At 34.1% G+C, this 23,217-nt stretch overlaps 2 protein-coding genes across 2 annotated transcripts; one reads left to right on the top strand and one right to left on the bottom strand.

Annotated features, from left to right (window-relative positions):
* Nucleotides 1-588: 588 nt before the first annotated feature.
* LOC123892027 lies at nt 589-3,749 on the bottom strand. Its single transcript, XM_045941882.1, has 3 exons — nt 3,711-3,749; nt 2,255-2,263; nt 589-1,257 (listed from the first exon to the last, which is right to left on the bottom strand). Exons 1-3 carry the CDS (start codon nt 3,747-3,749, stop codon nt 589-591), a joined length of 717 nt encoding a protein of 238 aa, XP_045797838.1.
* A 5,318-nt stretch (nt 3,750-9,067) lies between these two features.
* Nucleotides 9,068-18,174, top strand: LOC123889163 (eukaryotic translation initiation factor 4G-like). Its single transcript, XM_045938384.1, has 11 exons — nt 9,068-9,183; nt 9,450-9,718; nt 10,499-10,644; nt 10,789-10,938; nt 11,090-11,157; nt 11,261-11,317; nt 11,625-12,854; nt 12,952-15,974; nt 17,278-17,472; nt 17,571-17,894; nt 17,968-18,174. Exons 2-11 carry the CDS (start codon nt 9,552-9,554, stop codon nt 17,984-17,986), a joined length of 5,379 nt encoding a protein of 1,792 aa, XP_045794340.1. The 5' UTR covers nt 9,068-9,183; nt 9,450-9,551; the 3' UTR covers nt 17,987-18,174.
* Nucleotides 18,175-23,217: the final 5,043 nt, after the last annotated feature.

The following is a 23,217-nucleotide window of genomic DNA, read 5'->3' as shown; positions in this document are numbered from 1 at the left end:
GAATTCCCCTCATTTAACATATACTACTTGTCACTTGACCATTGTGACATTTCTATTACTCTAGGTAATTGAAGAGAAGAGGCATCAACTCCACTCTGTAGGGAAGACACAAATTTGACAGCATAAAGGCAAAGTTCTAACAAACCGCTCTTCACAATTTGATGTTTATGAATTGAGACTAATAAGAAAATTGTAAAGTAGTTTTGGGACATGATGAGTAATAGTTCCATTCCATATGTTATGTAACTCTGTTTCATTACAACTTTTCTTGTCTACGTAATCATTGGGAATGCACAATGTAATTAGAAATTCAAATTCGTCAAATTCAAACACTAAATCAACATGAACACTAAATTACAAAAAGAAATGCATTAAATGATTACACCTTCTAGTTCATCAATTGATAAGCATTGTACTAACAAATTAGGTAAAGTAGTACATTGTCTATGTAAGAAACAAGAGGCAACAAAACCTTCATAATCTCGAAGATAGCAGTACATATTATGCAAAGCAAGAAAAAGAAACATCATTGGAGACAACCATAAATCTTCCAAACCATAATAAACCTTCCGATAATCAACAAAATTCCTAAATCAAACAAACGCAACGCACAGGTGGATGTGATTGAGGTCTATACTTTGCAAGCAATGCACTCCCAATTTTGTGATAAGAGTAAACATTAATAGTAGCAAGTTTTGCAAGTTCTTCACTAGGTAGATCACCCCAACTAAAAGCCATGGTTAAAGGCCTTTCCTTACGAAGATCAAGTTCATCGACCAGAAATGCTAGTTCATCAACGCCACAAAAACGTAAATGAGGCTCATCCATGAGAGTAGCAGCCAAGGTTCCAAGTTCAACAGCATTTTTGCATCCAATCCCATAAAAATGTTTCTCCAAGTTAGCAAAATTGTCTTTGATACCACAGCCAACAAAGGTATAATTTGGCTGACGAAGAAAATTAAGTAGCGAAAGGGGAACGCTACTGTTACGACGTGTGTGGATAATAAGACACGAATTTCCATCACAGAGTTGAAAGGTTGCAGGATGTGGGTAGATTTCATATGATTCAGAATACTTGATCCGGGAAGGAGGATGATTGATTCTAGCTGATTCAAAATATTGAATCGGATGCCACTCAAAATCAAACCCGATAACTTTTGTTCCGTGATTGTCGGTAGGATGTAAGAAAGACAATATGTGTTCATCGATCACTTTTGCTTCACTGGTCACGGTGGTTTTGATTTGCACTCCATTCAACTCAAAGGACATAACTTTTGTGGAAACCATGATGTGCTCTGCTTGACAAAATAAGACTACTGTATTTATAAAGAAGTATACTGGCGTTTTGTTAATTGATTATTTATTACTAGTAGAATTTCCAAAGCCATGAGGGCTTAACCTATCTAGTAAATTGCATTCATTTAACTTTTGTACGTAGGAAATGTAACTTCTTTTGTGAGATTAATTAGCGTACATGAAAATGTTTGCGCAGTCAAAACGGTGCCCACTTAGCTTCTCTGTTGTTTTTGGAAGCAGTTTTTTAGAAGTATGTGTAAGATTAGGGGTCTCGCGGTTCGGTTTGGATCGGTTTTGTGGTAAAAATTCATCCAATCCAAAATTAAAATTATTCGCGGTTCGGTTTTGGATGGCTAATTAAAAAATCCGATCCAATCCGATCCAATTTTGTGCGGTTTAATTTGAATCGGTTTTTGGATATCCAAATTACAAATTAAATTTTACTTATTTAAATATTAATGTTATAAATACATGATAAACTAATATATTTTATGTAAAATATAAGACATAATACGTTAAAAATTAATATTTTGCAATGACAATTATCAAATATATTTGAAACCTATGAAATAGTAAAAAGAAATAGATGAAATTGAACTAATATGTGTTATTGAGAAAACTAAAAACCAACAATTAATATGTTAATGTAATATATCATACTAATAAAAAGTTGAATAACTATTAAAAATTAGGCTTAATTAATAAAATGGTCCCTTAAAGACATTTTTGGTTTCAGATTGGTCCCTTAAAGAAAAAAAGGTTCAAATAGGTCCCTTAAAGAAAAAAAAGTCCGAATAGGTCCCTTAAAGACATCTCCGTTAATCAGTTTGGTCCCTAAAAAGAGGTCTAAATAGGACCAAACTGATTAACGGATATGTCTTTAAGGGACCTATTCGGACCTTTTTTTCTTTAAGGGACCTATTTAGACCTTTTTTTCTTTAAGGGACCAATATGAAACCAAAAATGTCTTTAAGGGACCATTTTATTAATTAAGCCTAAAAATTATGTATGCGGTTTGGATCGGTTTTGAAAAATCAATCCAATATCTGATCCGATCCAGCGGTTTTCACAAAAGGACATCCAAACACATCCAAAAATATTCGGTTTTTTGCGATTTTCGGTTTTTTTGGATCGGTTTGCGGTTATTTTTTGGATTGGTTTGGATTTGAGCACCCCTATGTAAGATGATAACAAAAGAAAAAATTTCACATTTGATAAAAAAAAAGTAAAATATAATAATTTGAAGTATGATATTTTGTGTTTTCCTTGAAATACGTTTTATGGGAAGATGTACAAATAAAATTAATGGTTATTGATTATGCGAGAAAAAAAAGTTAAATAAAATTTGTATTTAATTTCATGATAATAAGTAAAAGTAAATCTTAAAAATAATAAGAATAGGTTGTTTTTGCTTATGATTTGGGACAAGAAAAAATATTTCTTTTTCCTTATAATATATATTACTCGTATATAATATGGAAGGGAGGGAGGGATTATATAAAAAGAAAAAGTATGGAAGGTGATAAACAATGGACCTCGATCCCACGTAGTCAAAGTCTGTTGCAGTCATGCAGTCATTATATTGGAGTTATTGGATTAAACTTTGATCAAATATATAAAATACATTAATAAAATTCAATGGCTCAGATTAACCTACAGTCAAATAGTGACTGCAGGGAATCCATTTCCGATAAACAATACCCAGCACTGTCAAAAAAATAAACAATACCCGGTACTGATTATAGGATCCGGATTAAACGCAATAATTGTGTGACGCGGTTATTGTTTTTAACCGTCCGATTTTAAATTGACGTCCAATATGGTTTATAGTTAATTTTGTTAAAGTGTAATTTAAGTTGTCTGATTTAAAATCGACGATCAAGATTTAGACCATGCACACAAAAAAAATGTTAAAAGTATATATTTTTATAATTTTTAAGGTATTGAATTCACGAGTTTTAAAATAAAGTTTTCTTATTTTAATTAATAAGCCTAACTAACAGATCGTTAGTTGGTTCGGTGGTGTTTAGCGCTGAACTTGGTAGGGAAGATCACGGTTCGATCCCCCGCAACTGCGATCGGGAGGGGGCTAGAACCAATTAATATTAGAAAAGACTCCCGAACCACATTAAACTAGTGGTGAAAAGACAAAAAAAAAAAGATAGCTTAACTATGCCCGACGGAACAGTTTAGCATTTGCTTATAAGTATTTACTTTTTCAACCCGTTTTTCATCTAGGCCGACCCAAAACTGACTAGATAGTCCGTTTTAATAGCTCTAATTACAAGGGGCACGAGAAAACGTGGGGACGTGAAAAGAAGAACTCCCAAATTAAAAGTAGAGGTTTTTAAATCTCATACATCCTCCATCCTTTTTATGCATAGGTAATTTATCTTGAGAAAATCGATAAATACCTTTGTTGTCAGTCTTAGAGTGACCCCACCAAAAAGCATTTAACATCTTTTCAATTTCGTCACAAAGATAAGGTGGCGTTTAGGGTGCACAAAATGTAAAATTTGTGCACCATGCACAAAGTTTCAAAAGCAAGATGGGAGGTTGGATTTTGCATTTCCATTAAATCTTATCATACACCTCATGCACCTTATCACATACCCTTCTTCTTCACTCTCCTTCTTTGCCTCCCTTACCCAAATTACATGTTATTTTTAGTTATATTTTTATAAAAAAAATAAAATAAAAAAAAACTTAAATAAATAATATTAACCCAAATAATCTTATTCTTTCTTCATCTTTAACTCATTGAAGAACACAAAAATCACAGCACATAAATCTCTCTTCATCTTTAACTAATTGAAAAACAGAAAAATCACAACACAAATTTTTTGGACAAAATTGTTTTGCTAACCACTTATTATATGTACAAGTTTATTTAGGACAATTTTTTTCAATGTTAAACTGAGCGTCGATTCAGGACAATTATTTTGTTTGGGTTTTCTGTGGACAGTTTATTTATTTTTCTCAAAATTTAAAGGGTCATGCTAACCAATGTCCTGGGGCACTGGTTAAGATACCAAAAGGAGCAATTTTTGCATTAAAAAAAGTATTTTTTATACTTATAAAAAATAGATTACACAATTTCCAATACATTCATACCTTATTTAGCTCCTTAACTAGTGCCCCAGGGGCACTAATTAACATTAATTGAAAAAATGATAACATGAATGACACAAATGATTAAAAGAAAAGGGGTAGAAAGAAGTTGGAGTAACAACTAGGAGAAATAAGATTCAAGATTGAGCACCACATTATAAAATATGAGTTTTAGTTTTTTGTGAGGAACTCTTGGATTTGTCAAACACACATTGGTTGGTTGGGATTTGGGAGAGTAATTTCAAATTTCACCATTGGAGCAGCCGTCGGAGAAGACACAGTTAACCGGGTGTGGAAATTAATGGCCAAATTGTGTGTGACAGTGTACATATGTTCTCTATGGTTCTCTATTACAGCGGTCTTGGGTGTGAAAAAAATCTAGTGTTGATAGACTACAATAAAATTGTGTTCCTTATATAATCCAATGGTCAAAAATTAAATAATAAAATTGTGCACCCATGCACAAATTTAACAATTTGTGCATTGTAAATGCCACCCAAAGATAATAAGGAAGGATAAAAATAAGCATGGAGTAAGTCGAAGAAATAGATTAGATTTGATAACAAGTTCTAACTCCCAACATACACAAGGTACCATATGGTGCACGGTGCACAAGTTAGCGTTTTCATTATATCGAATACGAATTTTAAAAAATTCACCGTTGAATTGAAAGTTTATATCATATAGATCATTCATAAAAAATTTTAAAAATCATTTGATATGTTATTGAGACTCGTAAAGATTAACGGTATTTAATAAAAATTTATAAACTGTTAATTTTGACGGGTCTCAATAACATATCAAATGATTTTCAATTTTTTTTTAAAAAAATTATGGATGATCTATATGATATAAACTTTCAATCAAACGATAGATTTTGTAAAATTCGTATTTGTTATAATGAAATCACTAACTTATGCACCGTGAAACATATGGTGCACTTGTGCATGTTAGCTATCTGTTTTGATAAATAGTTCACGTGCCACCTTTGATAAGCACTTCTTACTCTAAAAATTAATCATCTTCCAAATTAAGATTCAAAGTTTGATTTTTTGCTTCATTAAAGATGACAAACTCACATATTTATATGACCATCTCCAATGGTAGTACCTATTAGGTACTCAAATAGGTACTCTCTCCTTATTATAATATATTTTTGTGGGACATATTTATAAAAATGTAAAATTATTGATGAGATATAGAGTTATTAGTGAGAACCATTTAGAATTTTTTAAGATGTGCTGGGTTGGAGAGATTGAATAATTATTAAGTACTATTATTAAAAAATAATAAATAAGTGATATGTACAGGTAAGATCCAATTAAGTACTCAAACTTGAAAAACTCATGGATCTCTAAGTGGCCAAACAACTTTCAACACCAAGTATGGGTGAAATGTTTTGTTGATCTGCTTGGATGATGTGAAATTAGTTATTGTACTGTTTACTATTCATCTTCCCACACCACATCTTCGTATGTCTCTCTATCTTTTATATTATAAGTTTGTATACACAAGCAAACTCTAAACTCTAATTTGTTTTTCCTGTTTTCCCTCCATTTTATCTTGAAATTTTTATTAAAAAACAATACAATTTTGTCTTGACTAGGATTCGAACCCGCAACCCTTCAATGCAAGGCAATATTTCCAACCAATATGGCATGTATACCAATCATGATTAAAATTATGTGCAATAATTGATAAGCGCCATCAATTTTAAAAGTATATCATATCAAAATTATTGTTGACTATATTATTCATCACGAAATATTTTTATGAGCAAACCCTAAACCCTAATTTATTTTCTCTGTTTTCCCTCCATTTTATCCTGCAATTTTTATTAAAAAATAATACAATTTTGTCTTGACTAGGATTCGAACCCGCAACCCTTCAGTGCAAGGCAATATTTCGAACCACTATGGCAAGTATACCAATTGTGATTAAAAGTATGTGCAATAATTGATAAGCACCATCAATTTTAAAAGTATATCATATCAAAATTATTGTTGACTATATTATTCATCACGAAATATTTTTATGTCTTTCCTTATCAATGATTTTTTTTCTACCGGATCATAAATTTAGAGAATAATTATCACGTGAGATTTGAAAAGTTATTATCAAACTCAATTCTACTAAATCAATTTTTTTTTTTGCAATACAACCAAACACAACCATAGTCATGTCACTAATCACATTCATTATTTTCATTTTAACATTGCAGATTTAATATTAACCGATGATCAATTGATACAATATGCATTAGCAGACCAATTGTGATTTAAATTATGTCCACAAAGTGTTAAGATCCATCAACTTTCATAGGAAAGATTTCATACGACAATTAAGCACCATCAATTTTCATTGCACAATTTAAACAATTAAAAACCGATAATCTCTTATCTCTTATATTATAAGTTTGCTAACATAAGCTAACTCTAAACCAAATTTTTCCCCCTCTCATTTTCTCTTTCAGTTTTATACTAAAAAAAATACATATTTGTCTACGATGGGAATTGAATCTGCATCCCTTACTTACAATAAAATCTTTCAACCGCTAAAACATGTGCTTCAATTATGAAAGAATTTAGAAATCCTAATATGTTAACCCTGTTTTCAATAAATTTGAACGGCGGAATTAATCACAATTTTTATTTATTTATGGATGTCTACTTAAGTTTATGTTCTTGATTGTGTCTTTAATTTTTTTTTTAACCTTTAATTATCATCAATTTTTTAACCGTTAGTTATCAGCAATTTTTTTTAATAAGTAAACAAAACTCCAAAATTATTTAAAAAATATATAAAATATAAAATAAAGCACATAAACAAATATAGAATAATTAGTCCATGAAATTCCCTATACTACTCTTATTGAAAATGCTCTTAGAATTTTTGTATTTTATTTTTTATTATTACATATTACAGCTAATTAGACCCATGCACCGCATGAGTCAAAGTTCTAGTTATTATTACGTCATTCTCCTTAAACGTTTGGATGGATGACCTAGTGACATAAGAAGCTCATGAACAATGTCAAATTAAGATTTTTTGTTGAGGAAGATGTTAATGATGGGTTAAGTAAATTTGTTAGAACTTTTATACAAATTAAATAAATAATAGTTAAATAAAAAATATTTAATTAATATTCATGTCAAAATAAAATAAATTAATTGTTTATGACCCGTTTGAATTTGACTTATTTTTTAGCTTATGAAAAAAAGTGATGCAAATAAATAAAATTTTATAGTAATTTATAAGTTGTTTTCTCCAAAACTATATTGAAAAACTTATAATAATGCATAAAAGTTTATGGATCAGGATCAAATGAAACTAGTTTGACATCAAATGTTACATCTCTCAATAACGTTTTAACTGATCTAAATTTTATAAAATTCACTGTTGGATTGAAAGTTTATATCATACAGATCATTTGTGTAAAATTTCAGACAAATCCAAAATCATTTGATATGCTATTGCGACCCATAAAGATTAACGGCGTTTAAAAAAGGGACAAAACATTAATTTTGATGTATCTCAATAGCATAACAAATGACTTTTAATTTGTCTGAAGTTTTACATAAAATCTATATGATATAAACTTTCAATCCAACGGTGGATTCTATAAAATTTATATCGGTTAAAACGTTATTCAGAGGTGTAACATTTGATGTCAAACTAGTTGGTGTCATTTGATCCTGACCCAAAATTTATTTATTTGCATAAATTGTTTCACATAATCTCAAAAATAAATCAATCAAAATGACCCCTTAGTTATTTTCCGTTAATTTTTTCACTTTAGAATTAAAGCTTAAATGCAGTTTTACCCCCTATTTTGAAAAATTGGAATTTTACTCCCCCTATTTTAAAATCCGGAATTTTACCCCCTATTTTATAATTTTTTGGATTTTGCCCCCACCAAAATTCTGCACAAAATCTGCTTGTGAGCCTCAAGTTCAAAGCTTCGCACAGAACTCAATTTAGATCAATAATTCACCAAACTGGTACCGAAATGACCGCAATCGAGTTAGTTTTACACAGAATCAAACTCCACTAAATTTGGAGTTACAGAGAGAGAATAATTACCGTTTTAGTGAAGGTATGTCCGAGTTAATCATCGTATGGAACTACTACTGGTATTTTCGTCATGTCTCTCACCTTGTAGCTCATTTTTTAATAGTATTTACATGTCTGAAAAGCTAACGAAATTAACCTTGTTGAAATTTCAATTTCTTCGAATTTGGAGTTACGATTGGTTCGATAAACGATGTTGAATTTGAAGGTCAAAAGTAGTTTTTTGCAGAATTAGTAATTGGACAGACCTTCACTCAAACGGTAATTAATCTCTCTCCGCATCTTTAAATTTAATGAGGTTTGATTTTGTGGAAAGCTAACTCGATTAGGGTTATTTAGGTATCAATTTGAACATAAATTCATATGAAGGTCGAACAGAAGGCAGTAAAAACTCACGAATTTCCTTAAGATAATGAATAATTCTTTATCTTATAGAAATTTGATGAAAAACAAAAGTAGTTATTTTAAACATTTTGTATTGAGGACAAAATTTGTTATTTTAAACCGTTTGAGATAAAAATTTGTTATAGAAACAAAAAAAACATAAAAAAATAAATAATTAAATCTCAATTTTAGAAATAATTAAATCATAATTTAATTTTAATTTTTGTTAAAACCTCCTCTTCTTCTCTCACCAAACACTTTCTCACTTTTCTCTCTCTTTTCCAAAAAATCTATCCTTCGTTCTCTCTGCTGTCGTCTCAGGTACTCTCTCTCTCTCTCTCTAAAACCAATAACTATAAACCCTAATTTCACACTCTTCAGTTCCTCGCTTCACTCTCTTCCCCAATACTTCACTTTATTCACGCTACTCATTTATTGTTATCAATCTGTATTTTGAAATTCGTCACATGTATCGGTGAATTTTGATCAATGGCTCTGTTTTGAATTTGAATTTGAATTTGAATTTCGTATGGTTATTATAGACTTATAGTGATGATCATGATGTGGATCTACTTGTTTTATTGCAGGGAAAATTGAGGGGGAAAAACCCCTCTTTTTTTTTTTCCTTTATTTTTATTTTTCTTTTGTTACTCAACTTTTGTTTATTGAGGAATTAAGGATTTGGATTTATGTCCTTCAATAATCAATCAAAGTCCGATAAGAGCGACACCGCGTACCGACGAACCGGTCGATCAACCAGCTTCAATCAGCAGCGAGGTAACACCGGTGGTGGTACATACGTTAAGGCCGGCACCGGCGCCGCCGCGCCTTCACCCTCACTTAACTCTTCTCGGAGGTTAGTTTCTTAGGGTTTTCAAATTCATGTTTTTGTTGTTTTCAGAGGGAGGTGGTAAATTCATGTTTTTTTATGTTTTTAGAGTGAGGTGGTGTTATAAAAAATAGTACATGTTTTTATCAAAAAAAAAAAAAAACCAGTGAATTTTGGTTTTCTTACTGGAAAAAATTAGTGCATTTTTGGAGGTTGAAAAGATGCGATTTTTTGTCCCTTAGGGACTGAAAACAAATTGAAATTTTTTGGAGGATTAAAACGTAATTTTTTATAGGGACGTGAACCAAAATATTATGCAGTTATTCTTTTAAATATTACTTATTTGTTAAAAAAAGAAATTTAGTGATTTATTTGGATAAAACAAGATAAAACTATAGATAAAATAGTTTAAATGAAGGATGAATTTGGAAGAAAAACTATTAACCAAAGTTTGGTATCCCTTTGATATATAGGTAAAGAGGTAGGATTTAGATCATTAGAAACTTTTGACTTTTATAATAACTATTTATTAAGTAACACACAAGATTGGTTGTGATATGCTGAAGCGTAAAACTTTACATTGAAGTCATGGAAGTTATACTCTATATAGGTATATATAAATTCAGTTATTTGATTGAGTAATGAGGGATAAAATTGGAAGAAAAAAACAAAACCAAAATTCGGTATCCCCTTTATATATAGGTATAGATTATAAGTTTTCTTTTTTCCACCCTTTATATATGGATATAGATTATAAGTTTTCTTTTTTCCTCCATTTTTATTGATATTGATTGTTGCTTTTGTTAGTTTTAACAAGAAGTCTAATAATCATGCACAAGGTGGACCATCTAGGGTAAACCCTACCCAGCTGAATTCAGCCGAGTCTAATTATGCTTCTGCAGTCCGAGCAACACCGAATGGTTCCCATTCCCATGTACAGCCGCAATTTCATGGTAAGCTTAGACCTTGGTTATGTGAAAATTACTTGCATTCCATTTTATAATGGAAGAACCTGTTGGTTTTTATATATGAAAATTTAGTGTTTGGTAAAATGTGATTGTCTTTTGTGGACGAGACTCATCTATGTTGTTTCATAGGAGGGTTTGATGCATCAGTTACAAATGCAACTGCCAAGACATCCGAATCATCAGCTGCACAGAGGATCACCAGAGCTGTTCCTAAAGCTCCTATTTCTCAACCTCCCCCCGTGAGTTCTGATTCAGCAGCACCTAAAACCCCTGCTAAGGGTATGTTATTACTACTCATTTAGGTTTTTATTTAGCACATAAGGTGTGGAATATGGTTTTTTGTTTCCTAATTCTTGTATAGGACCATAGTTGAAATATAACGTTTTCTTATTACTTGTGAGAATGATCTGAATGTTGCTATCTTCCCCAGGAGATGCATCCAAAGCATTCCCTTTCCAATTTGGATCTATTAGTCCTGGCATTGTGAATGTGATGACGGTAAGTATCTCATCTGCAAGTTACTTAACATACAACTGAATTTTTGTATTACATAATGCCTGGATTTAGGGGGAGTAATCATGTTCTGTTATAATATATTCAGATTCCTGCTCGCACAAGCTCGGCTCCTCCTAATATAGATGAGCAAAATCGTGATCAGGTGTGCTATTTATTCTATTTCCCCCCCCCCCCCCCCCCCCCCCCTTTCATCTCCTTGTTATTTATATTTTATACGACAGTTTAGAATATAGATCTCCCACCACTGCCATATCCTTTAGAAGGAAAGAGGATGCAATTGGTGGTCACTGATTCTGACACAACTTAGGAGTAGGATATCCTTTTTCTGTAATAGAAGCTGACAAAGGTGTAAATCTATATATTTTTATTAGTCTTGTTAAGTTTATGTAATATTTTTTTTTTCATAACAATGCAAGTTTCTATATCGTGTCTAATTTCATAACTTTCAGGCTCGTCATGATTCTCTAAGGCCTGTGCCTTCTGTTCCAACACCTACTGTTCCAAAGCAGCTGCCAGTGAAAAATGATACAGGTGTCGCCGACCAATCTAAGGTTGGAGAAACTCATATTGGTACAAGGGCAAAAAAGGATACCCAGGTGTCACCTTTACCCCCACCAAGCCTTATGCAGAATCATTCTGTTGTTCCTCTAACTGGAATGTCAATGCCATATCACCAGTCACAAGCACCCATGCACTTCGGTGCTGCTAATCCACAAATTCAATCTCATGGTATGTCAACAGCACCTCTTCAGATGCCTTTACCAATGCCTTTTCAAATTGGAAACGCTGCACAAGTGCAACAACAGGTATTTGTTTCAGGTCTTCAACCTCATCCTATCCATCCTCAAGGAATCATGCATCAACATCAAGGCCAAAATATAGGTTACATTCCTCAAATTGGTCATCAATTTCCCCATCAGTTTGGCAACATGGGTATGGGCATTAACCCACAATTTTCCCCACAGCAAGGAGGAAAATTTGCTGGGCCTCGTAAAACTACCCCGGTGAAAATAACTCACCCTGATACCCACGAAGAGCTTAGACTTGATAAAAGGGCAGATGATGGTGGGTCATCAGGTTCTAGGTCTCATTCTAGCAAGCCTTCTCAATCTCCATCTGTCAAGCCATTTGCTGCTTCTCATGCTAACGCTCAGCCACCAAGAATTAATTATGCTGTGAGCCATGGTCCACAATTATCATCGCATAATACCCTGCCTGGCAATAAAATTGTCACTTCTATTCCTGGCAATGTTGAACAACGTAATCAAGAATTTTCCCATGATATGCCTAATGCAATTTCATCAACTCCTTTAGGAGTATCTTCTGTATCTATAAAGCCATGTGGTGGATCTGGATCTATGGACTCCTCATTTGCCAATTCCAGTAATTCTCAAAAGGGTGGATCTCCTATTTCCTCAGTAACATCTAGTGATGTTTACTCTTTGGTGCCTCCAAAAGGACCTGAAACTTGTTCTGAAATCTCTTCCCAACAATCTACTGCTGCATCTGTTTCTGCTGAGAAGCTTACATCAGCTTCCTTGTTGCCTTCTTCAACTGCTTTTAGTGAGAATTCTGTTTGTGCTCTTAATGAAGGCAGAAACAAGGAATCTCTTAGTAGATCAAATTCTTTGAAGGATAATCAGAAGAGACTGCAGAAGAAAGCCCAATTGCAACATCAGGTACAAGAGTGATAGTTATTCAAAAACCCTTTTTCTAAAACGATATCAGTATGTTTCAAGTCATGTAAATGTCCGTTTTGTTTTTTTTCCCTCACAGGTGGATGTACAATCTTCTGCTGTGGGTAATGAACCTTCCCTAGCTGATGATGGTGGTATCTCTGATTGTGTAGTTTCTGAAACTGTAGGAACTAAAACACCCTATTCTGCAGCAACTGCCAATGAAGATCTATTAGCAATAGCTTCTGGCACAGTTTCAGCTACCAGTGAGAGCATACCTTCTTCTGTTGAAGAGAAGACCACTGGTTCTACAAAGGTGTCTGCTAGTGCTTCAGCGGAAGGACCTGTTACTCAAGCTGTGGATAGTTTGAACAATCATAAGAGTGATGAGCTAGATGTATTCTCCCGAGAGGATAAACAGCTGAGGCAGAACGAATTAGTCGGTGATAAAATTAAAATTTCAACTCCGCAGATAAGTAAAAATGTCAATGGTGACGGCGGAGAATTTAGCCACCTCAAAAAAGGTGCTTCAGAGATAAACACTGGGGTTGTAACTTTGCAGACTGGGCTGCAAGTACAGGATGAAATTGAATCTGCAAGTTGCAGCATAGACCGTGATAGGATGGCTGATAATTTAGGCATGTCTACTTCTGCACTGAATTCTAAAGACGCGTCTTTAAGCAGCAACGACGGTGTAGTGGGTAATGAAGTCACTTCTACAAATTCTGGCACATCAGATCATCAATCTTCTGGCCATCTCGAAACAAATTTAAAACATTGCAAAGATAGTTCGGAGGAATCTGGCACTGGCGCAGTGTCTCTTCCAGCAGCATCTGTTACTATGGACAGGCCAATTTTAGAGGCAAGTAAGGTGAAAGGTACATCAAAGGGGAAGAAGAAACTAAAGGAATTTCTTCAGAAAGCAGATGCTTCTGGGTCTACTGCTGATCTGTATAACGCGTATAAGGGACCTGAGGAAAAGAAAGAAGTTGTTGCAAGTTCAGAGACTTCTGGAAATTTGAAGCAGCTGCCTATGGATGCTGCTCAGCCAGCTGCAGTTGCAAATGAACAATGTGGGCAGAGTAAGGCTGAACTTGAGGACTGGGAGGATGCCGCCGATATGTCCACACCTAAGCTAGAAGTATCAGATAAAACTCAACAGGACAGCAACGGAAGTGAAGTTACTGGCAAAAAGTACTCTCGAGATTTCCTTTTAAAATTTGCAGAGCAGTGCTCTGAGCTTCCCGAAGGGTTTGAAATCACGGCAGACATAGCTGAAGCTTTGATGGGTTCGAATATTGGTTCTCATGTTATGGTACGCGACACACATCCTTCTCCTGGAAGAAATACAGATAGGTCAGGTGGGATGTCTCGGATAGATCGTCGTGGGAGTGGTGTTATCGAGGATGATAAATGGAGTAAAGTTCCTGGTGCTTTTCATTATGATAATGGTAATGTAGGTAATACAGGATTCCGACCTGCACATGGTGGCAATGCTGGTGTTTTAAGGAATCCACGCCCACAAGGAACTGTGCAGTATGGTGGAGGGATTCTTTCTGGGCCAATGCAATCAATGGTACATCAAGGAGGAATGCAAAGAAATAGCCCTGATGGCGAAAGGTGGCAGCGTGCTACTAGCTTCCAGCAGCAGAGGGGTTTAATGCCATCTCCTTCTTCTCAATCTCCTTTGCAGACTATGCACAAAGCTGAGAAGAAGTATGAGGTGGGTAAGGTGACAGATGAGGAACAGGCAAAGCAGAGGCAGTTGAAAGGTATATTGAACAAGTTAACACCCCAGAATTTTGAGAAGCTATTTGAGCAGGTTAAAGCAGTTAATATTGATAATGTAGTCACTCTCACTGGTGTCATCTCCCAAATCTTTGAGAAGGCCTTGATGGAACCCACTTTCTGTGAAATGTATGCCAATTTCTGTTTTCATCTGGCAGCTGCGTTGCCTGATCTCAGTCAAGACAATGAAAAGATAACATTTAAGAGATTATTGTTAAATAAGTGCCAGGAAGAATTTGAGAGGGGTGAGAGAGAGCAAGAAGAAGCTAATAAAGCTGATGAGGGTGAGGTGAAACAGTCTGATGAGGAAAGAGAAGCAAAACGATCCAAGGCTAGAAGACGAATGTTGGGTAATATCCGGTTAATTGGAGAACTATATAAGAAGAAAATGCTGACAGAGAGAATAATGCACGAGTGCATAAAAAAGTTACTTGGTCAGTGTCAGAATCCGGATGAAGAAGACATCGAAGCTTTGTGCAAACTGATGAGTACTATTGGGGAGATGATTGACCACCCCAAAGCCAAGGAACATATAGATGTATATTTTGAAAGAATTAAATTATTATCAAACAACATGAATTTGTCTTCTAGAGTGAGGTTCATGTTAAAGGATACCATTGATTTGAGAAAGAATAGATGGCAACAAAGGAGAAAAGTTGAGGGGCCAAAAAAGATTGAAGAGGTGCACCGGGATGCTTCCCAAGAGAGGCAATCCCAAGCTGGTAGGCTGGGTCGTGGTATGGGTATTAGTACACCAAGAAGGACCACCCCTACGGATTTTGGTTCAAGAGGTTCATCTATGTTATCCCCTTCTAATGCTCAGATGGGTGGATTGCCTAATCAAATGCGTGGGTATGGTTCTCAGGATGTTCGTGGGTATGAAAGGCAATCTTATGAGGCTAGGCCGCTATCTATTCCCTTGCTTCAAAGATCTTCAGGTGATGAGTCAATAACCTTGGGACCCCAAGGTGGTCTTGCTAGAGGAATGTCTAGCAGAGGTCCAGCTGCCGTTTCCAGTTTCGGTGGTCCTAATGGTTACAGTAATTTATCAGAGCGCGCTTCATACAGCCCTAGGGAGGACCTCACACCAAGATATGTTCCGAATAGATTTGCTGGTCCAACTGCTTATGATCAATCAAGTGCTCCAGAGCATAGTGTGAATTACAGTAATAGGGATTTGGGAAGTGCAGATAGGTTTCTTGATAGACCTGTTGTAAATCCACCTCCTGCCCGAGCACAAGAGACTGCACTCTCCCAGAATACCTCTTTTGAAAAGGGTTTGTCAGAAGAGAAACTACAGAAGATGTCCATGGCAGCAATTAAAGAATACTATAGGTACCACACACTCTTCACATGGTTTCTATTCCCTTTGTTTAAGCTTGTGCCAATTATGTTTTTCGAGAAGCGTATTTTCTAGTTGGCGATTTTTCATTTTCTTATAAGTATAATCCTCGTTATGCTGAACATATCTAGATTCATCATGGTAAATCTTTTGTTTCTTCTTACTTCAACACATACGCTTTTGTTAGTAGAGCATATTATTCCCATGAGATAGGATTTTATGGTTTACGTTCATACTCTATTGTGTCCTCTGTATTTCTTCCCTGAATATATTGCTCTGAAGCATATCTAACTAGTCTTGAATGGGTTGTAATTGCCATATTTATATTATTTATAAACAAAGAAAATGACGTGCTTAAACTTAATTTACAGGCTAGTGTAGAAATATTAACTACATAAAACTGACGTTCAAAAAAAAAAATGTAATGCATATAACTACATAAATGTACTATTACATTGTATACGAGTTGATATTTTATAACATTTCATGCATGAGTTGGTTAAAAATTAATGTTTGATGTAAAGTTGAAAAGAATGGGATTGTAAACTGTTCTTTCTGCGTTTCCCGTTGAAAACAAATAATAGTGTATCTTATTGCCTAGATGCATGGTTCACAACTTATGCATTGCTGTTTTCTTTTGGTTCAGTGGGTTATCCATATATGTCATTGTCATGGAATGCTCAGCAGTGTGGTCAATACCCTGGGTTATAGCATTCATCTTGTTACAGTATATGAAAAATATGTTATAATATGTAAATTGTATCTTAGAGTAATTTAGGGAACTTAGGTTGTACCTCAAGATTTGTATCTATATTTCGTCATATTTCATGATTTGTTTCATAAGTTGATGAGATTAAGAGTCTAATATTAGTATATATAAGGATTAATGCCTATACTACTAATTGCCACAACAGCAATTCCCCAATATTTGTTTCATGAGTTAAATTTTTTTCAATCAATAATACTAATTTCTGTTCTCTGTTAATTTGGATTCCTGTCAATACCTCTTTGGAACCCTGTTGTTTTAGAAAGGCATATGAAGAGAGTAACATCCCTGCATTACTTTATCAACAATGTTGAAAATGAAAATGGCAAAACCATTGGTGTTAAGTTTCTCCCTACTTTATTTCTATTCAATGACATGCTATTAGCTATTGTCACAGTAGCCAATTTAAATTAAACTTACTATACATTTCACACGCACTTGTTTACTAATTTGTATACTGTTTTACTGTGATGATTTATTTTCCAGTTGTCTTTTCATATAGTGATCTGACTATAAGTTATGCATTTCAGTGCTAGAGATGTAAACGAAGTTGTTTTGTGCGTCAAAGATCTGAACTCTCCAAGCTTTCATCCTTCCATGGTTTATCATTGGGTCACAGATTCATTTGAGAGAAAGGACACAGAGAGAGATCTTTTGGCCAAACTGCTGATCGACCTTGTGAAATCTCATGACGGTACCTTAAGTCAACCCCAGCTCATTAAAGGGTATAATTTATTTGATAACATGCCTGACTAGTAGTGGTAATCTGTCTTGTGATTTAACAAAAAATAATTTATTGCTTATACCTGTTTTTATTGGCTAGGTTGGAATCTGTTCTAAGTACTTTGGAAGATTTTGTTACGGATGCCCCAAGAGCACCGGAGTATCTTGGTCGCATTTTTGCCAAAGCTATAACAGAGCATGTAGCCTCTTTGAAAGAGATTGGGCTGTTAATACGTGATGGCGGAGAGGAATCAAGTAGCCGCTTACAATTTGGACTTGCAGCTGACATTCTCGGAAGTACCTTGGAAGTGATACAAACAGAGAAGGGTGATGCTTTCTTGAATGAGATCCAGACAAGCTCCAACTTGCAATTGAAGACCTTCCGTCCGCCAGAACCTATTAAATCCCGGAAGCTAGAAAAATTCCTTTAGGGGATAGAAATGGTCAAATTTTGTTCTTGTCTTCGTGCTTTTAGAATACTTGAACTTGCAAAAATACTTTCCTTTGTGGGAGTAGTGGTTGGGAGAATTTTATCCTTGGATTTCTGTCTAAATAATATCTTCACTGCAGTTATGAAAATTGAAAGGCACATTTAAGCATCAGAAATTTAAGGCTGAGATATATAATGTTTGTCATGAGGGGTTTAATTTTCTTAAAACAAGTATTGTATCATTCATCTCTGTCAATGAAAATATTATGACTTATTGATTTGCAGCAACCTCGTATACAAAAGATGTGTGGTGATTGGAGTCATGTAGTGAAACATAATGGTACATGACTTTAAAATTATGCTCTTGCATTTTGTATGCTGGTTGTTTTCTAACAATCGACATTTTCCTATTTTTAATGTCTTCAAAACTCCATTTTTATTAGTTTAAAATTCAAATGAATCTTACTATTTTAAAAATAAGTCTCACTAAATCATTCAAACTCCACATAAATTTAGTGAAATCCATGAAAATTCAAACTAATAGGAGATAGTGTTAGAGCTGGAGTTAGCTTTTTGACCAGACACGGTATAATTTTGTTGGAAAATTTCTAACATGGACCACTTCATATGGACTAATATATTTAAAAAATATTTAAAATTTAAATGATAACATATGTTGTTGTTTGGAAGTATAATTTTTATGATTGACCAGATACATTCACTTTTGCGACGGAGTAGTAATTGTTACCAGCTTAATTAAAACAACAAAAAATACAAATGCAATTCATTGAATTGACGCAAATTATATCAGTTTTAACTGTAAAAGTTATGATTTAATAATATCTTCATATCCTCTCTTCTTCTCAGAGCCACCACCCCCTCATCTCCAACCCTAGTTTTCTCTTTTGTTCATCCATCAAGGAGGAGTGGTTTTAGGATCAATTTTTGATCCAAAATCACTCATCTGAATTATTTTTTCTTTTCTTTTCATTTAAATAAGTGATTATCCACACAGATTTGCTTCTTGTTTTTTAAGTTTGTCGTCGTCTTGTGCGGTGTTGTGTTTGGCGTCGTCTTGTGCGGCGTTTGTTGGTGGTTCATTTTAGTACGGTATTTCGTTGATTCAAATTGACATATCTACCTCAACTCATTACAGATCTGATGAAGACTTGGACATCAACGTCGCAAATCCGGGAGTATGAAGATTTCAGTTACTTTTATTTTATCATATTTGTAGGTACTTTCATGATGTCGTTGTATGCTATTAACCTAGATGCTGCAAGATTGTTTGTAGATTCACCTTTTTCAGTTTTTAGCAAACTTAATTTTGTAATGATCAGATGTACTTTCAATTTGAATGAATGAATCCATATTTTTTTAGTAAAAAAAACTGTAAAAATTATGAGCCGTTATTTATTACTTTTAAAAATTATTGTTGACAATCGTTAAAATTATATCACTTGTGATGGTGGTCAACATAACACTCTGGCAATTTTATTTTATTTTTTAAATAAGGAACTTATAATCCAGATAAGGTATATGGCGACATAAAAAGGGCATAATTGTTTAGCATGTGACATTTCATGCCAGAAAATATGTTATTCATTCCACTATACACAACTAATTAAACTTCATTGAACATTAGAGGATCAATACTAGCATCAATATGGTTTTTGTACAAATTAGCATTATTTTTTTTAATTCAAATATCTCTGAAGCAGCAAATGATTCAGATTAACAGTTTTATTCAGATATTAACATTAACATCAAGATTTTTTTTTAGACTAAAATTAGAGTGCAAAGGCATCACATAGTGAATATGACATCTCAACTATGTTGGTACCCCATAACCACTACCTATCATTTGCAGCACCCAAATAAATATTATTAAATAAATAAGCATAAAGAGACTTGGGGGCACTAGACCAAAACCCAAGGATACAATACAAAACATCGACAACATCTGCCTCATTAAAAACCCTACCAGGAAAACCCCAAAAGGATAAAACCTCAAAAGGAAAAAAAGAGTGCAGAGGAAAATGACAAGATGAGAGAAAGTCAATGCCAAAGGACACAAATAGACAATACCAAAAGTGGTATCAACAAAAACGGAAGAAAGGTTGATTGTTCTTGTTGCGGGCAAAATCATTAGAGATAAAATTAGGAACATAATCCCACCACACCAGTGATTTGAAAGCCATGATTAGCCAATTTGTCCGCACAACTGTTGCCTTCTCGAAAAATATGAGTGACTCGAAAGTGAAATCCTCGAATAATATCAAGGCAATTAGACCAACGGTTTTGTAACCTCCATGGAACCAAAGAAGGACTACTAAAAGCTTGGATAGTCAGAGAAGAGTCACATTCTAGCCAAAAGTTTGTCCATCCCTTGACAGCAGTAAATTCTATAGCACGCATAGCACCTTTCACATCTGCTTGAAATGCATCAGAAATTCCCAAAGACTCTAAAAAAAACCTCTAAGAAAGCTTCCACCATGATCTCTGAATATTCCCCCACAAGTAGAAGCCCCAGGACAACCTCGAGAAGCTCCATCAGTCAGTGTTGCATTTCACCCATGATAAAGGAGGGCAAGACCAATTGACTTGAATTATCTTAGGAGCTGAAGGGGGATGACATTTAACGTCTAAAGCCTTGAGAATTTGAAACTCGCGAATTGATGAATACATGCTCCCTTTGGAATGATTTGCTGACAACGCTACTTCACCTTTAACGATGTTAACCACTTGTTGCATGGGGATAACTTTGTCTTCAAATCTAATACGATTTCTACATTTCCAAATAATCCAACGAATGTTAGTGATAAAAGAAAGGATAAGATCTTTGATTTGTTTACTCCAATTTTGGTTGAAGATGTTGAGAAGCTCACTAATCGAGCTGATATTTGGTTGCACCTGCAAAACATTAGTAAACCAATTCCATAAAGTACCTGCAAAATCACACTGAAAGAAAAGATGGTTAACAGATTCATATTGTTTTCCACACAAAGAACAACAAGAAACCATAATCAAACCTCCCTTCCTCAAATTATCATCTGTGGCCACTACATTATGAAAAATTCTCCATATAATGAATGACTTGGCAGGGGGGATGCAATGTGACCAAATGAATTTTCCCCATGAAACCCTGTTGAAGGAGGTTAATCTGCTAGTATAAGCATCTTTAAAATCAAGTTTTCCAGATTTTGAGTGATCCCAAACTCTAGTGTCAATAGCTGAGCTAGTGGGGATGATCATATTTTTGATGTCACACATGTGAGGAATTTTTTGTTGCATAATAGCCGGAAAATGCCATGTACCATCTCTAATATAATCAGCCACAGTGGATGTGAGTCTTGAAACGATAGAACTATCGAGATTCAACACATCAGAGATACGATTTTGGAGCCATTTGTCCGACCAGAAGTTGATAGTTGTGCCATCACCAATTTTCCAATTACTATTCTCTTGTATTTCCAACAATGCATGAAGCAAATGGATATATTTACTCATTCCTTTAAACTACTGCTTTAAACATATTTGAAGACTTACAATACAGACATACACCAAACCTCAAGTATTAACCATATCAAACCTTAACAAAGCGAATTATAGTAACAATTAAATATAATGTGTTTTGCAAACTATATATGAAACCACAAATATTAACTAATCATCATAAAGGTCTGCATCTGCTAACAAAAATAAAGCTAAGACAAGATAATACTTAAAATATTAAGTAAGAACATAAAAAACTAACAGGATTTGCCTATAATGACCTTATACATATTCTCAAGCTCATTCAAGTGAGCCTCAAGAACATCAATTTCATTTTTCCGGTTATTCTCATCAAGCAACTGCAAAGACTAATCCCTCGAGTGTTGTGGGACTCAGATGGACAACAAACTCTCCCTTAGGCTCTGTTTGGATTGATGGAAACTAGTGGAGCGTAGCGGAACATAAATTAGCGGAATGGAATGGAACGGAATGAAACATAAATTTCATTCCACTGTTTGGATAGTTTATAATGTAACAGAGTAACGTTTCCACTCCATTATTTGGGAAGTGGATAGAATGCAATAAGTTTTAATATTTTTATTCCATTTTTACCCTTATTTAAATATATCATATAAAACATATTATTATTATTATTATTATTATATTCCAATCTATACTAAACCAATGCATATTGTTTCATCAGCGTCTATTATGCAAGTGCTAGATTTGTTGGTTTAAACTATGAGCTCTATGTGAATGTTACAGAAGAACATTGACAATTAGTTGGTTTAAAAGTCACACGTTGACACTGCAAAGTGGTTTACGCCTCAGCACACACAAAAACTGGGTTTGATCTCCACAAAATATAATAAGCAACTAAATCATAACAAGGCACCAAAGATAATTCATAACAAAAAAATTATAACAAACATAATTCATAATCATGTCAACAAAAAGAGCGCAACAAAAGTACGGCACAGACAGCACAGAGAAGAAATGAAGTAGAGAGATGAGTGAAATATGAGTATTTGAGAAGAGGAATAGACAAATAAAATAAGGATAAAAAAATAATATAAAAAATTTGATGTTCCATTCCATTGGATGTTGAAGAACAATTCAATCAGTTGCACGAGATGTTGTAACATCTATCCCTCTGTTTTGTTAGTCACTTGCTTCTCAAGATAGTTGTTAGTTTGTTAGGTTGTTGTAACTACTTTTGGTTTGTTGGTTGGTTAGTTAGTAACTAACTTGACTTAGTTACTCTAGTTAGCTTGTTAACTAAGCAATACACTACAATTTGTATCTCTATAAATTGTATTCATATGATCAATAATAATCAATGCTCATTGATGAAACTATTTCCTCTCTCTCACTCTCTTCCACTCTAACATTGGATACCCCCAAATTGGGAGGAATGAAAAATTGAAGGATTGAGTGGTATAGAATGGAATTGGTTTCATTGAGTTCCATTCCATTAGTTTTTTGCAAAGCCAAACAATAGAATTTTATTATATACCTTCTCATTACATTTCTTGTGCTTTAATTTTGTTAATTTGACTTTTAAAAACAATTGAAACTATACGGGCTAACTATAACAGGTTAATGTATAATGTCAATGCATAATTTAAACTTGGGTCGTGATAAGAACTCTATATTTTTGAAGGTATTCTTTTGTTTGGAGGACTGGTTCGACAATGGTGTTTTCGGTGGGAGATCTTTCTATGCTGCTTTACTTCAGTTTCATTGTTTCGTTTTAGGTTGTATTGTATGGGGAGGATTGAGATTGTTGTTTGTTGTTATTGTTGTTTGGCTAAGGTGTTTC

Source organism: Trifolium pratense, linkage group LG6, assembly GCF_020283565.1.
Source record: "Trifolium pratense cultivar HEN17-A07 linkage group LG6, ARS_RC_1.1, whole genome shotgun sequence".
Lineage (NCBI taxonomy): Eukaryota > Viridiplantae > Streptophyta > Magnoliopsida > Fabales > Fabaceae > Trifolium > Trifolium pratense.
Note: the sequence above shows the minus strand (reverse complement) of the source record. Positions and strands in the feature narration are given on the sequence as shown.